Consider the following 23,893-nt stretch of genomic DNA (forward strand, 5'->3'; position numbering starts at 1 on the left):
TTCATTGACGGCTCGTTAGTGCAGGAGGGGCCAAGGGGGGAGAGCTGGAGGGAGGGGGAGGGCCCCACCAGAGCTCCAAATCTTAGCAGTGGATTTTGAGGGGGTCCTGAGCTGCACACCACAGGTTTGGTTTGTTTTTTGTTGTAAGAGAATCAAGAAACAAAGCTGGCACCTACCAACACTTGTAGCGGGTGTCATGCACAATATTGAGCCTGCCCATCATGCATTGCAACAGGAAGGTGGATTTGGAGAGGGAAAAGAATCAAAACAACCCATCACACGTGTCATTAGCAATTGTCATTGGAACAAAGAAGAACAATTGTTATTATGGGAACAGTGGCACGGAACGGTCAGCACAATCAAACCACACAATAGCACAGCGAGCCCTCAGAACCAGGCCTGGGTGGGAGGCAGCGGGGAGAGGGCAGGGGACAGAGCTGGTGGAACTGTGTGCTGCTTGCTGCTGCTGCTGCTGTCTCCTGTCTGCCTTTGGAGCAGCCTGGCCAGGAAAAGCTGCTTTGGTTGGCCCAGGTGGCCAAGAAGGCCAAGGGCATCCTGGCCTGCATCAGGAACAGTGTGGCCAGCAGGAGCAGGGAGGTCATTGTGCCCTGTGCTCAGTACTGGTTAGGCCACACCTGGAGTCCTGTGTCCAGTTCTGGGCTCCTCAATTTAGGAAGGACATTGAGATGCTGGAAGGTGTCCAGAGAAGGGCAACAAAGCTGGGGAGGGGTCTGGAGCACAGCCCTGGGAGGAGAGGCTGAGGGAGCTGGGGTTGCTTAGCCTGGAGAAGAGGAGGCTCAGGGGAGACCTTCTTGCTCTCTCCAACTCCCTGAAGGGAGGTTGTAGCCAGGTGGGGGTTGGTCTCTTCTCCCAGGCAGCCAGCACCAGAACAAGAGGACACAGTCTCAAGCTGTGCCAGGGGAGGTTTAGGCTGGAGGTGAGGAAGAAATTCTTCCCAGAAAGTGTGATTGGCCACTGGGATGTGCTGCCCAGGGAGGTGGTGGAGTCACCATCACTGGAGGTGTTTAGGAAGAGCCTGGATGAGTTACTTGGTGCCATGGTTTAGTTGATCAGAGGGTGCTGGGTGATAGGTTGGACTGGATGATCTCTGAGGTCTCTTCCAACCTGGTTAATTCTATTCTATTCTAATTCTATTCTTTGACTCTGCTCTGGTGAGGCCACAGCTGGAGCCAGTGCTGGGCTCCCCAGTCCAAGAGGGACAGTGATCTGCTGGAGAGGGTCCACGGGAGGGCTGCAAGGATGCTGAAGGACTGCAGCACTGCCTGGTGAGGAGAGGCTGAGACCTGGGGCTTTTCAGTCTGGAGAGAAGAGTGAGAGGGGATTTAATCAATGTCTATCAATATCTCAGGGCTGAGGGCCAGGAGGGAGGGGACAGTCTCTGCTCAGCTGCACCCTGGGGTAGGACAAAGGGCAAAGGATGGAAACTAAAGCACAGGATGCTCCACCTCAACATGAAGAGGAACTTCTTCACTGTGAAGCTCACAGAGCCTTGGAGCAGGCTGCCCAGGGGGGTTGTGGAGTCTCCTTCTCTGGAGACTTTCCAGCCCTGTCTGGATGTGTTCCTGTGTGACCTGTGCTGGATTCTATAGTCCTGCTCTGGCAGGGGGGCTGGACTGGATGATCTCTGGAGGTCCCTTCCAACCGCTAACCTCCTGTGAGCCTGTGAACTCTTTCTGCCTTTTGACACAAAGCTTTGTCATGGTCTTTACCCTGGTTTCCTCAGAGGAAGAGAAATACTTGCAACAGGAGGAGAAAACTTTACCCTGAGGGTGCTGGAGGCCCTGGAGCAGGCTGCCTGGAGAGGTTGTGGAGTCTCCTTCTCTGGAGATTCCAAACCTACCTGGACACTGTGCTGCTGGACAAGCTGCTGTGGGTGCCCTGCTTTAGCAGGGGGCTTGGACTGGATGACCTCCAGAGTTTCCTTCCAACCTCACCCTGCTGGGATGTGGTGATTCTGTGAGTTGGGCATGCAGTAGTTTTGTGATGTATGAGTCCCAGGAGGTGCTGGTGAAGTGGGAGCCATCGTAGCACACCCCTGGTCCTTTGCTCACACAGGCCAGGAGCGACTGAAGAGCTGAAGCCTCCTCAGCAGCTCAAGGCAGCACCTCAGAACACTGGGTCAGCACTTTTTTCCCCTCCATCATGGGGCCTATTTTAAGCTGCTGGTGTCTGGGCTCACAACTCTCTTCAGGCTCCACAAAGGTAAACTGAAGTGACAGTGACTGCTGAGTTCTGCCCTGCAACTAGAGAGCCTGCAGCAGCCTGGTGGGGTTAGGAGCAGGATGGGATCATTCATAAGCATCCCAGAGTTGGTCATTCTGCTCACTTGTCACAGCCAAGTGCCTTCCACCTGACTGAATTCTGCATCTGCTGTTTCTGCTTCCAATCCTGGTGTTTCAGGACACCCATTTGTAATGACCTGGTAACCTTTCTGCTTAACAAATAACATTGCACTGGAGGCAGCAGAAACTGAAACCACCTGAAATCTGGGAGCAGGGACTGCAGTGGAAGGGGACACACCTTCCAGAGGAGTGCCAGTGGGAGCCCTGCAATGCTGCTTCCTTTGACATTCCTTGACCAGCACGGGGACGGGAAATTGTCTCAGCTGGTGCCAAGCCCTGTAGTGGTCTCTCAAGCTCCAGAGCATTTAAGGAAGCAGGGGAAGAGTCACTCAGAGCAATTACTGCTGGAGCCAAGGACATTTCTCTGTCATCACTGCCTCTGTGAGGCTACAAAGCAAAGGACACAACCACCTTTCCTAATTGCCCTGCTGTTTCTGCCTCGTGGAAGAGGCTGAAGACATTTGCCAAGGAAGGTTAGAAGAAGGGGAGCTCCTGCCTTTGCTGACTCCCCCAAGCACACAAATCAAGGCTGAGGTCGCTGGGACCACTTGCAGGGTTGAAAAAAGGGAGCAAAATTTGGCTTGGAGGTACAAAGCTGCTTTCTAAGTCCCTCCCAGGTCTGGAGGGAGGGGTCTGGAGCACAGCCCTGTGAGGAGAGGCTGAGGGAGCTGGGGTTGCTTAGCCTGGAGAAGAGGAGGCTCAGGGGAGACCTTCTTGCTCTCTCCAACTCCCTGAAGGGAGGTTGCAGCCAGGTGGGGGTTGGTCTCTTCTCCCAGGCACCCAGCACCAGAACAAGAGGACACAGTCTCAAGCTGTGCCAGGGGAGGTTTAGGCTGGAGGTGAGGAAGAAATTCTTCCCAGAGACTGGTCATTGGGATGTGCTGCCCAGGGAGGTGGTGGAGTCACTGTCCCTGGAGGTATTTAAGAAGAGCCTGGATGAGGCACTTGGTGCCATGGTTTAGTTGATCAGATGGTGTTGGGTGAGAGGCTGGACTGGATGGTCTCAAAGGTCTTTTCCAACCTGGTGAATTCTGTGTTTCTGTCTCTGCAGTGTTAATGAGGGTCCTTGAGCTCTGCCCCTGCAGAAGTGCCCTGTCTGCCAGGCTTACATCACTGCATCTGGGATGTGACATCACTCCATGAATACACCTCCACACTACAGAGGAGGGAGATGCTCTTAATGGCTCTGAAATACCACTGGCAAGCTTTTCAGCGCCAAGGTTTAAAAGCTGAGCTGCCACTGTGAACGTTCCAACCAGCACACACAGTTCAGGAAGGGGATCTGAAGCAAATGGAAGTAAAGGCAGAAAGGAAGGTACCAGCTGGGGTGCAGGAAGTGGCAAGAGATGGAAGACATCATAATGCTGTATGACCCTCTTACCAGCAATGAAAATCATTTCTCCTCTGACCTTACTCATCATCTTGAACTTCAGAAGCTTTCACTGACTAATGAGCAGGCATGAATAATAAATGTGCAGGCTGAAATGTTCCCTGGCTCTGCAGCACGAGGCACAGTTCTAATTCAAGGCTGTGTGCTCAGCTAACTGATCCTAAATTCACACTCAAGATTCCTTCTGCACTGCAATGAAGCTGCTTCTATAAATATTCCAGGTTTAGTGGGGTTCTAAGCAGGTCTTTTCCCCCCCACCCCTTCTCTCTGATTATTACCCCCAGGTTATTTATTCTGCCCAATCTACTAAATCCTGATTAAAAATCCCCCCCTCCTCATGTGGAGGTGAGCAGTGCTGCCTGCTCTTCCCTCCCTTACATTTGGGAGGAGGAGAGCAAAACCACAGCAATCTGTGAGAGCAGTGTTTTAGGCAGGGCCAGGAGCCCCACCGAGGAGGTGCTCACACAGACACCTCTGGAGGAAGGCAGCTGTGTGCTGAGCAGGTTCCTTCCTTGCGGCTGAAGCTGCAGGAGCTGACTCCAACTGCAATTCGTTGGCTGGACAGCAGAGGTGGCTGAAGCCTTTGCTGTCCCTGCCGGCTGCAGCAGGCCAGCAGCTCCTGGGGGACCCTGCAAACCTCAGCCCTTCCTGCTGGAGGAGTTTGCTCCTCAGCGACCGCCTGCTCGCCCTGCCCACATGCCCAGCCCAGAATGGCACAGCTGGGCAGGCAGTGGCACAGGATGGTGATGAGCACCATTAGGCACAGGAGCTCTGTCTGCACCTACAAACTCACCCCCAGCCGGCTCCTGGTGCCTGGGCACAGGAAGTGCTGATGCCAAGTCACTGATACACTGCTATGTTCACAGCCCCACAGCAAAATGTTTGCCCCTGCCTGCCAGGGTGCCCAGAGCTGGCAGTCAGCAACAAAGTACCACAGCCAGCTGTGGGCATCTCCTGAGTCACACAGAGCCTCCTTGCTCAGCAGACCAAGCCCACCTCTTCCATCCAGCCAATGCCACAACTGTGCCCAGCTCTTCCCAGTGGTGCCTTTCAGAGTCCCCTCTCAGTCTTCCAGCAGCCAAGGTTTCTGGGAGCCCTCAGAGGGGAGCCATGCAAAGAGGAAGCATTGTCTGGGAGTGGTGAGATGAGGATGTGACAGTGTTTGGTCATGCAAAGTGTGCTGGAGCACCAGTGCCCATCCTCTGGCACGGCCAAGCCCTTCATTTGCTCTCCCCTGCCCCTGCAGGCAGGCAGCCAGGCTATGCCTTACCATCTAGAAGAGGTCTCTGGGTCTGTCTGGAACATGAGTGGAAAACTCTCAAGTGCCCTGCAGAGTGGAGGGTCCTGCCAAGGCGCTCCAATGGGGTACAAACTGATGGCTCTGTGAGTGTCCTGCCCTCCAGACCTGCTGCATTTTCAGCTACTGTGGCTGAAGCAGCTAAGGACACATCTCAGTGACCACACTTTGGGTGTCTCAAGCTGAAAACCATCCCTGTATAGTTCAGTGCCCACTGCATTAACCTGCCTGTGCTCCATGGCAGTGGAGCTGAGGGCCCCCAGGCTCCCTGCTCTCCTGTTGGTTCTGAGGGAATGCAGGAGAATCTCCATCTCCAGGTGCCCGAGCACTAGCAGGGCTGACACTGCCTCACTTGAGGTGAGCTAACTCTAAAGGGACAGGAGGCAAATAACATTTCCAAGCTTTTCCTGAAAGCTCCAACTGCTGCTATCTAAACCAGCAGAGAAATTACAGCAGCTCATGCTACAAATTCCTTTCCTTCTCCTGTTTCACATCCACTAATTGGCCAGGAGAGGTGAAATGAAGCACCAGGAACCACAGCACAAACTCCTGGAGGCATCAGTGGAGGTTTGCCAGAGGAAGAGCTGAGCTGAGTTGTGCAAGAGCTGCTGTGAGAGATCTTGGGTCAGTGATGCAGTGCAAAAGAGGCCTGAGGGACACGAGCCATCACCTCAGCTTCAGAGTGTGAGTCAAAGCAGCTCCAAGTCCTTCCAGGCATCACCCAGCCCCTTGCTAAATTCGTGGAAGCTGGAGAAGCTCCTGGTTTGCTGACTCCACCAGCCAGGCTTTGCCTGCAGGGAGCTGGGCAGCTGTGATACCTGCAGCAGGACTGGGACTGCACCACTCTTTGTATCTGAATTGCAGCAGGTCTGCGCTGCAGGTCTGACCCTAAGGCTTGCTCAGTCTTTCTGTGGCCTCCAAGGAGCTTTTACTGAGAGGTCTCAGTGCCTGCAGTACATTTTTGGAACCTAAGTAAGTTACGGTATTGGACAACTGATTTTTTGTGCCATTTGAACTCCACAGGTCAGTTGTGCACCAGGCCAAGGCAGAATGGGAAAGGACATCATAATCCATTCCTGGGAACCCCAAACTGGTTAAGAATCAACACCTCAGGTTTTTGGGACTGCATGGATGTGTTTTCCTTTCTCTTCCCAACTGGCCTGCATCACACAGGGCTGTCCTTGCAGATGCCTTCCAGGCTCTGAGCACAGCTGTGCTCTGCACACCTCCTTAGAATGAGATCCCTGCTCTGGTGGGGGTCAAAGCTAACTCAGCTTGGCTCCAACACAGGCACAGAGCCACCTGAGTAATTGCTGTGGGATTGTGCACCCCTGCTCCTGAGGTGTTGCCTGCAGAACCCAAACAGATGTTCCAACTCTAGGTGTCCTCTGAAGGGATTTCTGCTGAAGCAAACAGCACAACCATCGATCCCTCAGAGACTACACCAGGACAGGTATGGATTGGATCACTCTTGGACAAGGGCACCTTGCCTCTGCCGAGTCCCAGATCAGCTCTGAGGCTTTGGAGGCATGAGCTATGATTCCTCAGGTAGGTTTAGTTACCTCCAAGCCTGCCTGCACCTGCCATGATAACTGCACTGCAATGAAAGCTCAACCTTCCAGGGTGTGACTCAGCAACTGGTGCTAAGCACACGAAGGCAAAGGGGTCTTACAGCAAAGAGAAACAAACTCAACAGCTGGAGAGATGGGCAAGGAAGAGGAGTTACCAAAGGGGTCTAAGAGCAAAAAGAAATCCAACAGCTTGAGATGGGTAAGGAAGAGGAGTTACCAAAGGGGTCTAAGAGCAAAGAGAAACAAATCCAGCAGCTTGAGATGGGTAAGGAAGAGGAAGTCAATCAAGGAAGAGGAAGTCAATCAAGGAGCAGAAGGATGAGAGAGAAGGTGGCAAGTTCTGACTGGGGGGTGACAGACAGAGCACGACACTGAGTTTTGTGTTAGACTGGAAAACACCCACCCAGCTTCCAAGCCAAGCAGCCAGAAGCCAACCTACCTGCAGCCAGCACCTCCTCCGCCCACTGGGCACCACGGGCCGGAGGGGCTGCCTGCACCGGGCCTGCAGTGGGCACCACACAAATACCTCTGCCTTTGCCACCGGGGTGGTTTTGTTTCGGCATCCTCCCTCCTTCCCCCACCCCCCCCAGGAAAAAGGGCAAGGAGCAGCACTTACCTGGTGGGAGGAAGGCTGTATGCTGCTGTAACTGCATGTTGGCAAGAGCTTGCTGGTACTGGAAAATACCAGTGTTAAAGACTGCGGTGGCACCATTGGTTTTTTCAAGCGCAGGCCTCTTTGGTAATGGGGGGAGTACAGCTTGAGGAATTCCCTGAAGGGAGGGGGATGGGGACAAAAATAAAGCCCAGTAAAGAAAATAAAACCAAACCAAAACAAAAAACATACAGGGAGGATGGGGAGAGGGGTGGAGGAGGATGGGAGGGATGGGAGAGGAGGGAGGGATGGAGGGAAGGGAGGAAAGGGAGGGAGAGGGAAGAAAAGGAAGAGAGAGAGAGAGAGAGAGAGGGAAAAAGAAAAATCAGTAGAAGGCAAAACCCACCAGGCAGCACCTTGTTTATCCATGAGCAAGCAAGCAGCAGAGCAGGCTGAACTACCAAATCAAAGGCAGGGAGAAGCTCTCAGGGAGCACCACTGCAGCTACCGTCACAGAGCACAGCTAAGGGGCAGCTGTGGGTTACGTGGCCCTGCCCAGACCCCACCGCCGGGGGCCGAGCTTCGGGCACTGCTGGCAGCGAGGCTCTCAGGGGCAGGGGAAGCAGCACTGCCAGCTCCAGGATCATCCACACGTAGAAGCCATGTTAATAGTCACTGTCCAGGGGCGGACGGCAGGGCCGCTGGTGCCAACCCACTCCCCGGGCCCCAGCGCCTTGCCTGGGCATGCAGAGCCACACCGCATGCCGGCACCCCCGGCCGCCTCCGCGCCGCCAAAGCCATGCCAACGCACCCTGCGCCCGGCCACGGCACCCTGGGGCAGGGGGACGGGAAGGAGGTGGGGAGGGAAGGGAAAGGAAGGGAAGGGAAGGGAAGGGGCCGGCAGGGCGCAGGGGCAGCGGGCTCCTGCTGCGGAGCACTGCCCCCGTGCCCAGCACCGGCGGGACAGGGATGGGGATGGGAAGTGGGGGGGAGGAAGGGGGACGGACCAGGATATTCCGTTGGCTACACATGAAACCCCCAACACTCTACAGTACAGCTACATGCCAAGCTAAAAGGTGAAAGGTCATAGTACCAGGTCAAAGGTTGCCTCGAGGGGTCGCTTCAGTGATTTGACAGCCGACTGAGTCTTAATTAGCAGGCAGCGAGCACATGATGGCAATGGCCAGTGGGGTCAAGCGCATTAACATAAACAGCAAGCAGAGGTGCGTCATGGGGGCAGCAGTGCATTGGGGGGGTGAGAAAAAAAAACAACAAATAAAAAAAAACAAATCACCGGATGCCGAGTACCACGGGAACAAGACTCTGCATGCACCGGGGAACGGCCGGGGGCGGGGGCAAGAAGGGCAGGGGGCCGGGCCGGGGCCACCCCCACGCCGCGGGGCCGGGCGGGGGCAGGGCAGCGCTGCGGCCGCGGCACGCAGCCCGGCGCCCTCCCGAGCCCAGCGCAGGCTGCTCCTCACGGCACTACGGGGGCGGAACTGGGGCTCCTCGTGGCCCTAAGGGAGTGGAATTTGGGCTCCTTGCGACCCTAAGGAAGTGCAATTGGGGCTCCCCATGGCCCTAAGGGAGTGGAATTTGGGCTCCTCATGGCCCTGCAGGAGTGCAACTGGGGCTCCTCGTGGCCCTAAGGGAGTGCAATTGGGGCTCCCCATGGCCCTGCCCTACAGGAGGGGAACTGGGGCTCCCCATGGCCCTAAGGGAGTGGAATTTGGGCTCCTTGCGACCCTAAGGAAGTGCAATTGGGGCTCCCCATGGCCCTAAGGGAGTGGAATTTGGGCTCCTCATGGCCCTGCAGGAGTGCAACTGGGGCTCCTCGTGGCCCTAAGGGAGTGCAATTGGCGCTCTTCATGGCCCTAAGGGAGTGCAACTGGGGCTCTCCATGGCCCTAAGGAAGTGCAACTGGGGCTCCCCATAGCCCTGCCCTACAGGAGGGGAACTGGGGCTCCCCATGGCCCTAAGGAAGTGGAATTTAGGCTCCTCATGGCCCTGCAGGAGTGCAATTGGGGCTCCTCATGGCCCTAAGGAAGTGCAACTGGGGCTCCTCATGGCCATGAGGGAGTGGAATTGGGGTTCCCCTTAGCCCTGCCCTGCAGGAGGGGAACTGGGGCTCCCCCACAGCCATGAGGGCGTGGAATTGGGGTTTCCCTTAGCCCTGCCTGCCCTGCAGGAGTGCAATTTGGGCTCCCCCACAGCCCTACAGGAAGGGAATTGGGGCTCCTTATGGCCTAAGGGAGTGAAATTGGGGTTCCCTCCAGCCTTGCCCTGCAGGAGTGCAATTAGGGCTCCTCATGACCCTGCAGCAGTGGAATTAGGGTTCCCCGTGGCCATGGCCCTGAGGAAGTAGAATTAGAGCTCCTCATAGCCCTGTGGGAGTGGAACTGGGGCTCCTCATGGCCCTGAGTGAGTGGAACTGAGGCTCCCCATGGCCCTGAGTGAGTGGAACTGGGGCTCCCCATGGCCCTGAGTGAGTGGAACTGGGGCTCCCCATGGCCCTGCAGCAGTGTTAACGAGGGCTCCCCACACCCAGCCAGCAGCTCGCCGCCCGCGCCATAGCCTTCCCAGAAGCTGGGGGCTGCCGCCCCGCAGTGCCGCTCCCGCTGCTCCTGGCCACCGCATCCCAGTGCCTGCACCTCTCCCACGCCTTGCCAGACTCAACATGGGCAGGACAAGATGGCAGCAGAGCCCTCCTCGGGGTGCTGGCCTCTCCCTGCTGGCAAACCAGGCCCTAAGGGGTTCCGGATCTGGCTGCTACAACTACTACAGCTGCGGGAGGACTGTGCCCTTGGAGAGCTGCTGCCAGCCCTCAGGGTGGGATGAAAGAAGGCTAGGGGTGGCATCTAGACAGCAAGGTGGACTTCCAAGTGAGTCCCTACAAAGACAGTGGCTGAAAGTGGGGCTTGCCTGTCTGTGCAGCTCGAGAGAGGCACAGCTGGCCGCACACAGAGACAGGCTCAGCTGTAGGAACAGATCTGCAGGCGCAGGCAGGCACGGACGTATGCACACACAGATGTACATACAGATACTCTGCACGCCAGCAGGCAAAGTAGGGAGACACCCCAAGGCTCTCAAACTGCCCCCCACCCCAGAGCACACCTGGCACCACATGCTGAGAAAGCTCCTTGCACCGTTGTCCCCCCACCACGAGCAACCCTTCCCCCCCACAGCCAGCCCAGCTTTTAACCCCTCACTGCCAGCACCGCTGCCCGCAGCAGGGGGAAAGCTGCACACTCACCATGGCAGCTGCAGTCGCTGCTGCCTGGGCAGCTGCAGCCTGGTTAACCTGGTACTGGGCAGCCTTGATCTTGGCTTGCAGGTGGGCAGGAGGGTGGAAGTATTTGCACTTTTCCCGGGAGCACCTCCCCTTGATGTAATCCATGCAGACGGTGACGGTGTTGTCGTTGGTGTCGATCATAGCGCTGTCGGCGGGGTGGGCGAAGCGGCAGTCGTTCTCCCCCCGGTTGCAGTTGCCACGCTGGTACTCTCGACACACCTGCCACGGGGTGGGGGGCAGGAGAAAGGCACTTAGTGTAGGATATGGGCTGAGGGGGAAAGGGGGGCATTTCTGAGTGCTATGAGGCCCCAGGAGGAGCGCAGAGGTGGTGGGACAGGGCGGGATCAGCTCCCTGGGAGCGGGGACACAGCTTCTGTAGATCACAGAAACATTCAGGTCAGGCCGCACCTGGAGTCCTGTGTCCAGTTCTGGGCACCTCAATTTAAGTAGGACATTGAGACACTTGAAGGTGTCCAGAGAAGGGCAACGAGGCTGGGGAGGTGTCTGGAGCACAGCCCTGTGAGGAGAGGCTGAGGGAGCTGGGGTTGCTTAGCCTGGAGAAGAGGAGGCTCAGGGGAGACCTTCTTGATGTCTACAACTCCCTGAAGGGAGGTTGTAGCCAGGTGGGGGTTGGTCTCTTCTCCCAGGCAGCCAGCACCAGAACAAGAGGACACAGTCTCAAGCTGTGCCAGGGAGGTTTAGGCTGAAGGTGAGGAGAAAGTTCTTCCCAGAAAGAGGAATTTGCCATTGGAATGTGCTGCCCAGGGAGGTGGTGGAGTCACCATCCCTGGAGGTGTTCAAGAAGGGAATGGATGTGGCACCTGAAGCCATGGTTTAGTTAGTCATGAGGAGTTGGGTGATAGGTTGGACTGGATGATCTCTGAGGGCTTTTCCAACCTAATTGACTCTATGATTCTATGAAAAGACCCTCAGGATCACCAAGTTCAATATCTCAGGGCTGGGGGTCAAGAGGGAAGGGACAGGCTCTGCTCAGCTGCACCCTGTGACAGTACAAGGGGCAATGGATATAAACTGCAGCACAGGAGGTTCCACCTCACCATGAGGAGGAACTTCTTTACTGGGAGGCCCTGGAGCAGGCTGCCCAGAGAGGTTGTGGAGCCTCCTTCTCTGGAGACTTTCAATATGTGTTCCTGTGCAACCTGTGCTGGATTCTATGGTCCTGCTCTGCAGGGGGGTTGGATTCAATGATCTTCAGAGGTCTCTTCCAACCCCTAACATCCTGGGAGCCTATGAAAGGCACAGAGCTGATCCCTACATGATCACATGTAAGAGGATATATATCTATAAGTGTCTAGAAAGAAAATGTAGAATCATACAATCAACCAGGTTGGAAAAGACCTCAGAAATCATCAAGTCCAACCTATTCCCTAATCCCTAACACCTCCTGACAACTAAATCATGGCTCCAAGTGCCACATCCAAGACTTTTGTGAACACCTCCAGGGATGGGGACTACACCACCTCCCTGGGCAGCACATCCCAATGGCCAATCTCTCCTTCTATGAAGAACTTCCTCCTCACCTCCAGCCTAAACCTCCCTTGGCACAGCTTGAGACTGTGTCCTCTTGTTCTGGTGCTGGCTGCCTGGGAGAAGAGACCAACCCCCACCTGGCTACAACCTCCCTTCAGGGAGTTGGAGAGAGCAAGAAGGTCTCCCCTGAGCCTCCTCTTCTCCAGGCTAAGCAACCCCAGCTCCCTCAGCCTCTCCTCACAGGGCTGTGCTCCAGACCCCTCCCCAGCCTTGTTGCCCTTCTCTGGACACCTTCAAGTGTCTCAATGTCCTTCTTAAATTGAGGAGCACAGAGATAAACTGATTTTATCATAGCCAAAGCCCAAAGAAGAATGACCAGGCAGCTGAATGAGCTGAGCAGACACAGAGAACCCCTGGCACAGCCAGAGTAATTCTTCTCAGGCTGTCAGCCCCAGCTGAGATAAGACAATGAATGGCTCCCTCTCAGCTCTCCTGAACAGACCTCTGAAGGATGCTTTGCAGCAGGGCAGACACAAACCAGAAGACTGCCAGTCCTTTCCACCAGTGTGCCCAGCAGTGGCTGTGATGGTCACAAAGCAAAGCCCACACCATCTCCAGTTGCTGGTGATTTCCAAGGGAGCCCTGGGAAGGGTGCCAGCTTTGTGGCAGGGGCACACAGCAGCGTGTGATTCAGAGCAGAGAGGCACAGAAGCGTGGTGTGGTGTCTGGCCTTGCAGAGCTGCAGAGCTTTGATTCAGCTCCTTATTAATAACCCTGTAATTAGCATCAGCCCCTTTCAACTCAGGATGTTAAGAAACAGAACCAAAAGAGGCACCTGCATGTCTCCAGCCTCTGCAGAAATGCTGAGCTGCTGGGATTCACTCAGCCGCTTCTGACTTTGGGCTGAGTTTATTTTTGGCTGCCCACCATAGTGGGGAGACAAACACCAACTCACTGCAGCTGAGGCAGAGGTTCCACAATGCTCACCCAAAGGCTGGGCAGAGCTTTGGCTGGAGGGCCATGGACAGCAGAGCTGAGATCCCTGCCCTGAGTGAGTCCCCCCTCCTGTTTCCTGCTCTGCACTGAAGAGAGTTGACCAAAGAGGGCAGATTGTTACCCAGCACATTAGAATCACAGAATTGTCAGGGCTGGAAGGGACCTCAAGGCTCAGCCAGTCCCAACCCCCCTGCCATGGGCAGGGACACCTCACACTACAGCAGGTTGCTCACAGCCACATCCAGCCTGGCTGCAAACACCTCCAGGCAGGAGGCTTCCACCACCTCCCTGGGCAACCTGTGCCAGGCTCTCACCACCTTCATGGGGAACAACTTCTTCCTCACATCCAATCTCAATCTCCCCATTTCTAGTTTTGCTCCATCCCCCCCCGGTCCTATCCCTCCCTGACACCCTCAAAAGTCCCTCCCCAGCTTTCTTGTAGCCCCCTGCAGATACTGAAGGCCACATTCTGAGCGTTGAAACCAATACAACCACCAGAGCTCCTGATTACCCAACACCTGAAAGCCTCCAAGATCTTCTAAGCTGCCTCTTCCTGGCTGAAAAAGCACAGCTGGATGAAGCAGGAAGCAGCAGGCTGGCTTTGGTCACTCTGACTGTGGTCAGTCTGGGGAAGAGAAGGCTCTGAGAAGAATTTATTGTGGCCTTCCAGTATCTGAAGGGGGCTACAAGAAAGCTGGGGAGGGAAATTTTAGGGTGTCAGGGAGTGATAGGACTGGGGGGAATGGAGCAAAACTAGAAGTGGGGAGATTCAGATTGGCTGTGAGGAAGAAGTTGTTCCCCATGAGGGTGGTGAGAGACTGGCACAGGTTGCCCAGGGAGGTGGTGGAAGCCTCATATCTGGAGATGTTTGCAGCCAGGCTGGAGGTGATTATGAGCAACCTGCTGTAATGTGAGGTGTCCCTGCCCATGGCAGGGAGGTTGGAACTGTCTGATCCTTGAGGTCCCTTCCAACCCCGACAATTCTGTGATTCCATGACTCTTGTCTGCTGGACACTTCCCACAGAACTGATGGAATCCCAGGTGCTGGAGACACAGCACTCAGGCAACTCCTTTCTCTCTCACTTCTCTCTCCTTGCTTCTCTTCTAGCTCACCGGGAGGACCACACTTTTGCCCAAGATCTTTCTGGCAGCATGAGGAAAGCTACTGGAAAAGCCTCAACTCATGGGATTTCCACCCTGAGATCCAGATTCCTTATGGGATTGGCTGAAGGCAGTGGACACTCATCCATCTGCACCAGGAATATGGTCCAAAGAGGTATGAAATCAGTCCTGCTGCTCCTAACAGTCATCCCCACCTTATCAGTGCAGGAGCCCAGGCTCCTGCCTGGCAGCTTTGTGCTGTGGGCTTCTGGTGGTGGAACAGCCTGATTCAGCACCCTAGGACCCGTGTGCCAAGTGAATGATCATCCAGCAGGGTGCATGGCTCGTGGGAAGCGGCGCTGGGAACTCAGGGCAGGACGCATCACACCCCAGGGTTAGATGTGAACATCACAGAGGTTATTCTTCTCCAGGATGGTTCATTCCAAGGCAGAGAGACCTAAGCCTTACAAAGCTCTCAGATCATGTTCCAGTAAATGACAATACCCACAGCCAGAAGCTCACTCAGAGAGCAGGTAGACACACGCTGGCTTCTGGGAGAGGCAGGAACCAGAGCAGGCAAAACCTTTCAGGGAGTCACAGAATGGTTGGGGTTGGAAGGCACCTTGAAGGACCTTGAAGATCCACCTAGATCCAACACCCCTGCCATGGGCAGAGACACCTTTCACCAGACCAGGAATGCTCTGCCAGCTGCCTCTGGAGCAGAGGAGTTGGCTCAGCAGTGCATCTTTTCTCTGAAGAGCTATGCAAAGTAGCTGGAAGCTGTGGAGATGTGGTGCTGAGGGACATGTGGTGCCCAGGCAGTGCTGGGTCCATGGCTGGACTCACTGATTTTAAGGTCTCTTCCAGCCAAACCCATTCTGTAATTCTATGACAAAGAGAATGGAAGCATCTGCAGGACCAAACCCTGCAGGCTGAGGCCCAAATTCCCTTAGGGCCCCATGCACTCTGGTCACAGCCTGCTGGCCAGCACAAGCTCTGCCTAGAAGCACCATGTGAAGAAGTGTCCCCATGCAGCTTCTCCTGAGCTTCCTGGGATGTACCTGCTTCCCTGGCCATGGCCAGAGCTGCTGCCTGGGGGCTTTGGGCAGCTTTTGCTCCTGTTTATGAGCAGAAAGCTTCTGAGCTCACCTGTCCCCAGCACCACTCTCCAGTGCTGTGGCCTCTGGACGGGTGGAAGCTCCATCAAACACAGCAGCCAAGCCAGTGCTGTGACCTGCAGGGCTCCCTGCCACCAGCACCTCCCTCTCTGTGCTCATTTCTGACTCCAGCCTGATTTATTTAGGAATTTATCTGATCACACTCTGCTTCTCCTCCACCTCTGGCAGGTGTCCATCATGCAAGAGTGCTCCAAGGGAAAGCTTCCCTCGGTGATTCCAAAGAGCCCCCCGGGGAGCCGGCTCCTGGCGTGGTGCAGCTGCTCTCCTGTAACCTGAGCCTGCTTTGGGGATCAGAGCAAACAGCTCTAAAAAGGGCAATGCTGAGGTGCCACGGGAGGGGAACCTGTGGTGATGTCAGCTCTGAGATTAATGACAGCAGCAACGGGAAGCACTCGCTGCCGGGGGGCCCTCCCTGCTCCCCCCTGCTCCTCCCTGCTCCCAGCCTTCTGAGCAGCAGCTTGCCAGGCACAGGTGCAGCTGAGGAAAAGGAATGAATTCAAAACATGGACTTGTCTTGCTTGGAAGAGACCTCTGAGGTCGTCCAGCCCAGCCCTTAACCCAGCACTGCCAGCTCACCACCAAACCAGGGCCCTCAGCACCACATCGCCACAGCTTTGAAGCCCCTCCAGAGATGGGGACTCCACCACTGGCCTGGGCCAGGGCTGGACAACCCTTTTGGGGCAGAAATTGTTCCTCATGGCCAACCTAAACCTCCCCTGGGACAACTTGGGGCTGTTTCCTCTTGTCCTGTCACTTGTTTCTTGCCAGAAGAGACCAACCCCCAGGGTTTCCCTTGCAAGGAGAGCAAACCCCTGTCTGAACCCCTGTCCCAGCAGAGGCAGCAGCAGTACAATGTCTGGCTGCATCTGAACACAAAGCTCCTTCTGGCTCCTCCACTGTGCTCCCTGATTGCAGGCACCATACCCAAGAGCAGAATATCCACCTCCCACACCCCTAGGCCTTCACACCCTCCCCATGCAGAGGTGTTGCCCAGGTGGGACTTCCAAGCCCTGTCTCTGCACCAGTGCTGCTGGAGCACTGGCTCCAGGCTAGGGCCTGAGGGAAGAGCCAGAGCTCAGCTCTCACCACCACCCACCAAGGCTGCTGCTGGCTGCAGCACGGCACTGGAGAGGGGAGGGCTGACCTCTGGCAGGTGTGTGCCCCAACACACCATGTCCACTGCACAAAGGGTGACAGAGGGTCACCCAGCCTCTCCCACCAGCAGCTGGTGAGCAGCAGAGCTGGCTGGGGCTGAGCGCTGGGCCCCGCTCACAGCCGTGGCACGGCGCTGGCTCCCTGCCTGCACTGCTGATAAGGTGCTGAGAACCCTGTCAGGCCTTTCAGATAAGGAAGAGTCAGGGCATGGGGGAGCAGCAGCTGCAGAGCACCAACACTTGTCAGGCTGTAGCAGGGATGATAAGGCAGGAGGCAGTGAGGGAGTGCTGGCACTACCAGTCCAGAGCAGAACTAAGAGAGGCTGAAGGACCTGTTCTACCTGGGCAGCTGAAGCTCTGCCCTTACAGATGCTCTGCCTGCACCCCCGTATCAGCACCTCCTGGGCACACACCAACATTGTCAAGGGGCTCTTCTGCTGCCATGGTCACTCCTGAAGGGCTCCATATTTCCATTCCACTCTGCAGCACAGGGGAAGCAGCAGAACCACAAGCACTGAGTGGTCAGGGGTCAGTCATGCCCTGTCCCTACCTGGCACCTAGACAGAATCACAGAAATCTTTTGACTGGAAGAGACCTTCAAGATCATTTGAGTCCAGCCCTTAACCCAGCACAACCAGGTCACCACTAAAGCATGACCCTCAACACCACATCTACACAGCTTTGAAACCCCCCCCAGGCATGAGGACTCCACCTGAGCCAGGTCTGGACAGCTCTTCTGGGAATGATGTGTCCAACCTAAACCTCCCCTGGGACAGCCTGGGGCTGTTTCCTCTTGTCCTGTCATAGCATCATAGAATTGTCAGGGTTGGAAGGGACCTCAAGGATCAGCCAGTCCCAACCCCCCTGCCATGGGCAGGGACACCTCACACCACAGCAGGTTGCTCACAGCCACATCCAGCCTGGCTGCAAACACCTCCAGGCATGAGGCTTCCACCACCTCCCTGGGCAACCTCTGCCAGGCTCTCACCACCCTCATGGGGAACAACTTCTTCCTCACATCCAATCTGAATCTACCCATTTCTAGTTTTGCTCCATCCCCCCCAGTCCTCTCCCTCCCTGACACCCTCAAAAGTCCCTCCCCAGCTTTCTTGTACCCCCCTTCAGATCCTGGAAGGCCACAATTAGGTCTCTTCTGAGCCCTCTCTTCTCCAGACTGAACAACCCAACTCCCTCAGCCTGTCCTCACAGGAGGGGTGCTCCAGCTGGCCCTCTGCCACTTGAGCCCAGCCCTCCTCCTGGCTCCAAATCCCTTTGAGGGAGCTGTAGAGAGACAGAAGGCCTCCCCTGAACATGACACTATCAACAGCTGGAGTGAAACCTGCTCCATTTGCTGCCACACTGTGTACCCAGGAGGCCCAGTGAAGGAGGCCAGAGCAGGAGCAAGGGAGGGAGAGCAGCTCCTACCTCCAGCCGGTCTGTCCTCATCAGCTTCTGGGCGGCGGCGGCGGCGGGCACGGGGACGCCAGGGTTCCCTGTCACCAGCATGGGCGCCGTGGGCAGGATCTCCGCCGGCACCAGGCCCGGGGACACCGGCCCCAGGTAGGGGTTGAAGGCGGCTGAGGCGTTGGTGGCGGCGAGGCTGGGAGCGACCGAGAACATCGGCTGCAAGACAAGGAGGAGCGAGAGGCTTGAGGCAGCTGGCAGCTGCTGGAGCAAAGCATCACAGCCTGCTAGGATCACAGGGTCAGACAGCTTGGGAGAGATCTCAGGGATCACCCAGTCCAACCTGGCACCCAGTTGGAACTGGCTGAGCCTTGAGGTCCCTTCCAACCCTGACAATTCTATGGATGTTTTAAGCAGTGGTTCTCACTGCTGGCTGCATCTTCACCTAGGATTTCTTAGTCCTAAACATGAAGCTGCTGTCAGTGCTGCTGTACTGCTGGCCTCCAAAGCAGGGGAGAGAAGCAAAGCTGTGGCCTGTGCACAGGGCTGTCCTGAGCTGCTGAGACTGAAAGGTCCCTCTGAGCTTGCTCTGCAGTTGCAGCACGTAGAGCACAGCCTGCTCTCAGCTGTCTGGCTGCACAGACCCTGCACTTTGCTCTGAATTCTGATCTGACAGCCTGCAGTGGCAGCAGCAGCAGCCCACAGACAGCCCCAGTTCTGCAGGCTGGGGGCCAGGGGCAGGGCACCCCCAAGCTCCCGGTGCCCACTGCTGTGTGCTGCTGCTGCTGCCTCAGCTCCACCTCGCCTGGGTGACACAGTTTGAGTTCCAGAAGGGCAACCCAGAGCCAGGAAGCACAAGGTGCTATCTTCTCACACTCTGCACTTTTCCTGTGAGGATCCCAGCACAGCACTTCCTGCTGCTCCTGGCAGCAGCCAGGCAGAAAGCTCTGCAGGACAGCAGCAGTGGCAAAGAAGCACAGGGAAATAAGCTACAGAACATCCCCTGGTGTTCTGCAGCCCCACCAAGCAGGGAGCCAGCCAACCATTTGGCACAAGCAGGAGAGGCCTTGCTTGTGAGGCCTTCCTCACCTCCAGCCTAAACCTCCCCTGGCACAGCTCGAGACTGCGTCCTCCTGTTCTGGTGCTGCTTGCCTGGGAGAAGAGACCAACCCCCACCTGGCTACAACCTCCCTTCAGGGAGTTAGAGAGAGCAAGAAGGTCTCCCCTGAGCCTCCTCTTCTCCAGGCTAAGCAACCCCAGCTCCCTCAGCCTCTCCTCACAGGGCTGTGCTCCAGACCCCTCCCCAGCTTTGTTGCTCTTGTCTGGACACCTTCCAGCATCTCAACATCTTTCCTAAACTGAGGGGCACAGAACTGGACACAGGACTCAAGGTGTGGCCTAAGCAGTGCTGAGTGTCACCAGATGAGAGCTTTGACTGTCACCAGATGAGAGCTGTCTGACTGACTCTCCTTCCCCACCCCTTGGCTGCTTGTGGCACACCTGGTTATTTGCTGCTCCTCTCCCAGCCAAGCCCAAGCTGGGGATGGCACAGCTCAGCCTGGCAGGCACCCCACATCCCTCAGGCAAAGCCTTCTGCTCTGCCTGGCAGTGCTGTAAAGCCCAAAGTCCAACCTGTGGCCTCATGCAATAGCTTGGGTTGGAGAAGGCCCTTTAAGCCCATCGAGCCCAACCTTTCCCAGCAAGTCTGGGGCTAGCCCTTCCTCCAACCACCACCCTCTGTACCCACCGAAGGAAGGCAGAAAGAGCACCTACCACAGGCTGCAGGGGGGCACCAGGCATCATGGCATTGGCAAGCTGCATCTGCTGGGCCAGCATGGCCATGTTCTTCTGCTGGATCAGGTTATTGCGGCCATTGATCTCCAGCTGGGTTTTTAAGTGTGGGGGAGGGTGAAGGTATTTGCAGTTTTCCCTTGAGCATCGACCCTGAGGAAGAGAAGGGACATGGTTGGCTTAGAAGGTGGAGCAGCACCTTTGTTCCCTGTGGCAAGGGCTAGACACAGAATACAGGACACAGAACAAACCAGGCTGGAAAAGAGCTGAGAGATCACCGAGGCCAACCTCTCACCCAGCACCATCTGATCGACTAACCCATGGCACCAAGGGCCTCAGCCAGGCTCTGACTAAACACCTCCAGGGATGGTGACTCCACCACCTCCCTGGGCAGCACATCCCAATGGCCAATCTCTCCTTCTATGAAGAACTTCCTCCTCACTTCCAGCCTAAACTTCCCTGGCACAGCTTGAGACTGTGTCCTCTTGTTCTGGTGCTGGCTGCCTGGGAGAAGAGACCAACCCCCATCTGGCTACAACCTCCCTTCAGGGAGTTGGAGAGAGCAAGAAGGTCTCCCCAGAGCCTCCTCTTCTCCAGGCTAAGCAACCCCAGCTCCCTCAGCCTCTCCTCCCAGGGCTGTGCTCCAGACCCCTCCCCAGCTTTGTTGCCCTTCTCTGGATACCTTCCAGCATCTCAACATCTTTCTTGAACTGAGGGGCCCAGAACTGGACACAGGACTCAGAACATGACACAGACCTTGGAGGCAAACCTCCAGCTGCTTCTCTAGGCTGTCACCTCCTGCCCACAGCCCCTGGGCCATCCTGGTAGCAGCTGCTGGCTTTGCCTTTCTACCTACATAAACCACTACTGCTTTCAAAAGGAACTGGAGGTGGTCTGTTCGTCCAGCATGCCCACAGGCAAGCTGTGCCCGTGGGGCTCCTCCTGCCCACACACCTGCCTCCAGGAAGCCAGCAGCTGTGGAGCCAGAAAGCCAGGCAAGGGCAGGTGGTGTGGCTGCAGCCCTGAGCCTGCAAAGCCCCACTGCCTGCTCCCCAAATGCTTTTGTTTCTGCCGTGCTGGGGCATGGGCAGCACTGAGCAGGCAGCTCAGCAACCAGCAGAGCAGAGCAGAGCTGCAGCACAGCACCTCTGAGGGAAATCTCTGAGGTGTGATCCATTTCTGTTGCAACTGTGTAAACCAAACAAGCCAACTCAGAATTGATTTGTTCCTGAGGTTTTCATTAAATGCAGACAGGGTAAACAACCCATTCCAGGCACTAATTTTATTGGGATGAAAGAACATTCATCAGTTTGACAACCAAGGAAGAAGGAGAGAGACTTCTGTGTACAGCAGCTCTCCTTGATAGCAAGGGAAGCAGCCACACACAGAGGACAACCCTGCTCAGAGAACTCTCTGGGCAGTCAGAGAGAGGGCAAAGACAATCCCCTTCTCCTGGGGAAGAGAATCCTCCTTCCCTGGGGAACAGAATCCCCTTTACTGGGGAACAGAACCCTCCCCTGATGGGGAACACACTCCTCCTCCCCCGGGGCAGAGAGTCCTCCCCTAGGGCAGAGAGTCCTCCCCTCTCTCCCAGGGCAGAGAGTCCTCCCCTGGGGCAGAGAGTCCTCCCCTCTCCTCCCCTAGGGCAGAGAGTCCTCCCCTAGGGCAGAGAGTCCTCCCCTCTCCTCCCCTAGGGCAGAGAGTCTTCCCCCGGGGCAGAGAGTCCTCCCCTCTCCTCCCCTAGGGCAGAGAGTCCTCCCCTGGGGCAGAGTCCTCCCCTTTCTCCCAGGGCAGAGAGTCCTCCCGTGGGGAAAAGAGTCCTCCCCTCTCCTCCCCCAGGGCAGAAAGTCCTCCCCTTCCCTCCCCTGGGGCAGAGAGTCCTCCCCTCTCCTCCCCTGGAGCAGAGTCCTCCCCTCCCCTGGGGCAGAGAGTCCTCCCCTGGGGCAGAGAGTCCTCCCCTCTCCTCCCCTAGGGCAGAGAGTCCTCCCCTCTCCTCCCCTGGGGCAGAGAGTCCTCCCCTCTCCTCCCCTAGGGCAGAGAGTCCTCCCCTCTCTCCCAGGGCAGAGAGTCCTCCCCTCTCCTCCCCTGGGGCAGAAAGTCCTCCCCTCCCCTGGGGCAGAAAGTCCTCCCCTCCCCTCCCCTGGGGCAGAGAGTCCTCCCCTCTCCTCCCCCGGGGCAGAGAGTCCTCCCCTCTCCTCATGGCAGGTAAGCTGGGATCTCCCCTCCATGAGACCTGAGGAACTGCCCTTTCATTAATGTGGAAGCTTCACACACTAATTGCTCCTTCACAGGCTGCCACTGGGGTCCATGCTTGCACTGAAAGGATGGTAACAAAAACCCCAACTGCCAGGCAGAACTGAATCCTTTGCTGGATGAAGCCAGACTCATCACATCAACTTGTTTTGGCCCCCTTTCCTCATTCAGCTTTGAAATAAATGCCAGCAGGAGCAAGGCAAAGGGCAGGCTCAGGTTAAGAAAGAAATCATAGCACCACAGAATGGTCCAGGCTGGAAGGGAGCTCCAAAGCTCAGCCAGTCCAACCCCCTGCAGCCAGCAGGGACATCCCCAACTAGATCAGGTTGCCCAGGGCCTCGTTGAGCCTCACCTTGAATACCTCCAGGGAAGAGGCCTCAGCCGCCTCCCTGGGCAGCCTGTTCCAGCGTTCCACCACCCTCACAGTGCTAACATCCAGTCTAAATCTGCTCTGCTCTAGCCTGAAGCCATTGCCCCTGGTCCTGTCCCTGCTGGCCTTTGCAAGCAGTCTCTCTCCATCCCTCTTGCAGCCCCTTCAGGTACTGGCAGGCTGCTATTAGGTCTCCCTGGAGCCTTCTCTTCTCCAGGCTGAACACCCCCAGCTCCCTCAGCCTGTCCTCTTAACAGAGCTGCTCCAACCCCCTGAGCATTTCCATGGCCTCCTCTGGACCCTCTCCATCAGGTCCACATCCAGTTTGATCAGGAAGGAAATTAATCCAATAGAGTCTGACCTCATACTGCAATCTTGCTCCCAGAGCTGAACCCCCGTTCCTGATAGGATCTGCCAGCAATCCAGCTGGGCCATGAGCTTGGTCTGTCCTCAGGGCTGGGAGAAAGGCTCTGGTGCTGTCCCCCGCCCCAGCTGCCAGGCAAAGCTCTTGAAACCTCCTGTCCACAGCCAGTCAAGTGCCAGCTGGGTGATCTGTGCCCAGAGGACAGCCCTGAGCCTCACAACAACCTGGGAGGCTCTGTGGATCTCCTGGCTGCACACCAAGCCCATAGGAAGCCCCAGGTCCATGCAGACCATACTGGGACACACAGCCAAGGGTGTCCCCCCTCCTGAGCACCCATTCATCCCCTGAGCATGCTCCCTGCAGTGAAACTCATCAGACCCTGGTCTCCTCACTGGTGGCTACAGCTGGAAGGGACCCCAAGCCCCTGGGGGGCTTTTGGGGAGCCTTTGCCTTCCCTTGGCACAGATGGGAGCCGGCTCCTTGGACTGAACGGTGCCAGGGGCTGTCCTGGGTATGGCTGAGGCACAGGAAGGACCACTGAGGTCACCTGCAAGAACCTCACCCAAATAACACAGCTCCAAAGCATGGAATCACAGAATTGTTCAGCCTGGAAAAGCCCTCTAAGAACAACCAGGCCAGCTCCATTTTGTCTGAGCTAAAAACTCCAAGGACGTGCCAGGGTCCCAAAGTCCCTGAGCTGGTGTTGAGCTGCCATTAGCCACATGCTGTTTGCCCCTCTCTTTGGAGCCTGGCACTGCATTCAACCTTTGGCCTTCCCCATCACAGAATTGTCAGGGTTGGAAGGGAGCTCAAGGCTCAGCCAGTTCCAACCCCCCTGCCATGGGCAGGGACACCTCACACCACAGCAGGTTGCTCACAGCCACATCCAGCCTGGCTGCAAACACCTCCAGGCAGGAGGCTTCCACCACCTCCCTGGGCAACCTGTGCCAGGCTCTTTACCACCCTCATGGGGAACGACTTCTTCCTCACATCCAATCTGATCCAGTCTAGAATCCAGTCTATGGGAACTGCAGCCATGCTTCCTGAGGAGCCAGCAATGAGTTCAGCCACTCTGAATGACCAAGGCACCATCATGGAACCATCAGGCACAGATTGGTGGCCCTTGCACAGCCCCCCAAGAAACAGCAGCACTCCCATTTCTCTGTGCAGCACAGCACCTGGTGCTCTGCAGGTCCCACACCAAGCCTTTGATCCCACACAGCAGCAATTCCTGCTCTCTGAAAATGATTCCCCCCCAGAAAATACCCTGGCTGCACCTGCAGTAA

General features: G+C 56.4%; 1 protein-coding gene across 14 annotated transcripts in view; it reads right to left on the reverse strand.

The window, feature by feature from the left end:
* The window catches only part of MBNL1 (muscleblind like splicing regulator 1), a 99,073-nt gene that overhangs the window by 10,573 nt on the left and 64,607 nt on the right, over positions 1 to 23,893 (reverse strand). For 7 of the 14 annotated variants that reach the window (XM_068144900.1, XM_068144893.1, XM_068144886.1 and 4 more), the window contains 6 exons: positions 19,603 to 19,773; positions 17,851 to 18,048; positions 10,467 to 10,724; positions 8,307 to 8,360; positions 7,238 to 7,391; positions 177 to 212 (listed from right to left, as the gene is read on the reverse strand). In XM_068144900.1, the coding sequence (XP_068001001.1) occupies positions 177 to 212; positions 7,238 to 7,391; positions 8,307 to 8,360; positions 10,467 to 10,724; positions 17,851 to 18,048; positions 19,603 to 19,671 (769 nt within the window). In that variant the 5' untranslated portion in view covers positions 19,672 to 19,773. The remainder of the gene's footprint in view (positions 1 to 176; positions 213 to 7,237; positions 7,392 to 8,306; positions 8,361 to 10,466; positions 10,725 to 17,850; positions 18,049 to 19,602; positions 19,774 to 23,893) is intronic. The other 7 variants (XM_068144890.1, XM_068144887.1, XM_068144894.1 and 4 more) reach the window with 3 other exon arrangements.

Source organism: Melanerpes formicivorus, unplaced genomic scaffold, assembly GCF_026170545.1.
Source record: "Melanerpes formicivorus ecotype bairdi unplaced genomic scaffold, bMelFor1.0.p_v2 SCAF_12, whole genome shotgun sequence".
Lineage (NCBI taxonomy): Eukaryota > Metazoa > Chordata > Aves > Piciformes > Picidae > Melanerpes > Melanerpes formicivorus.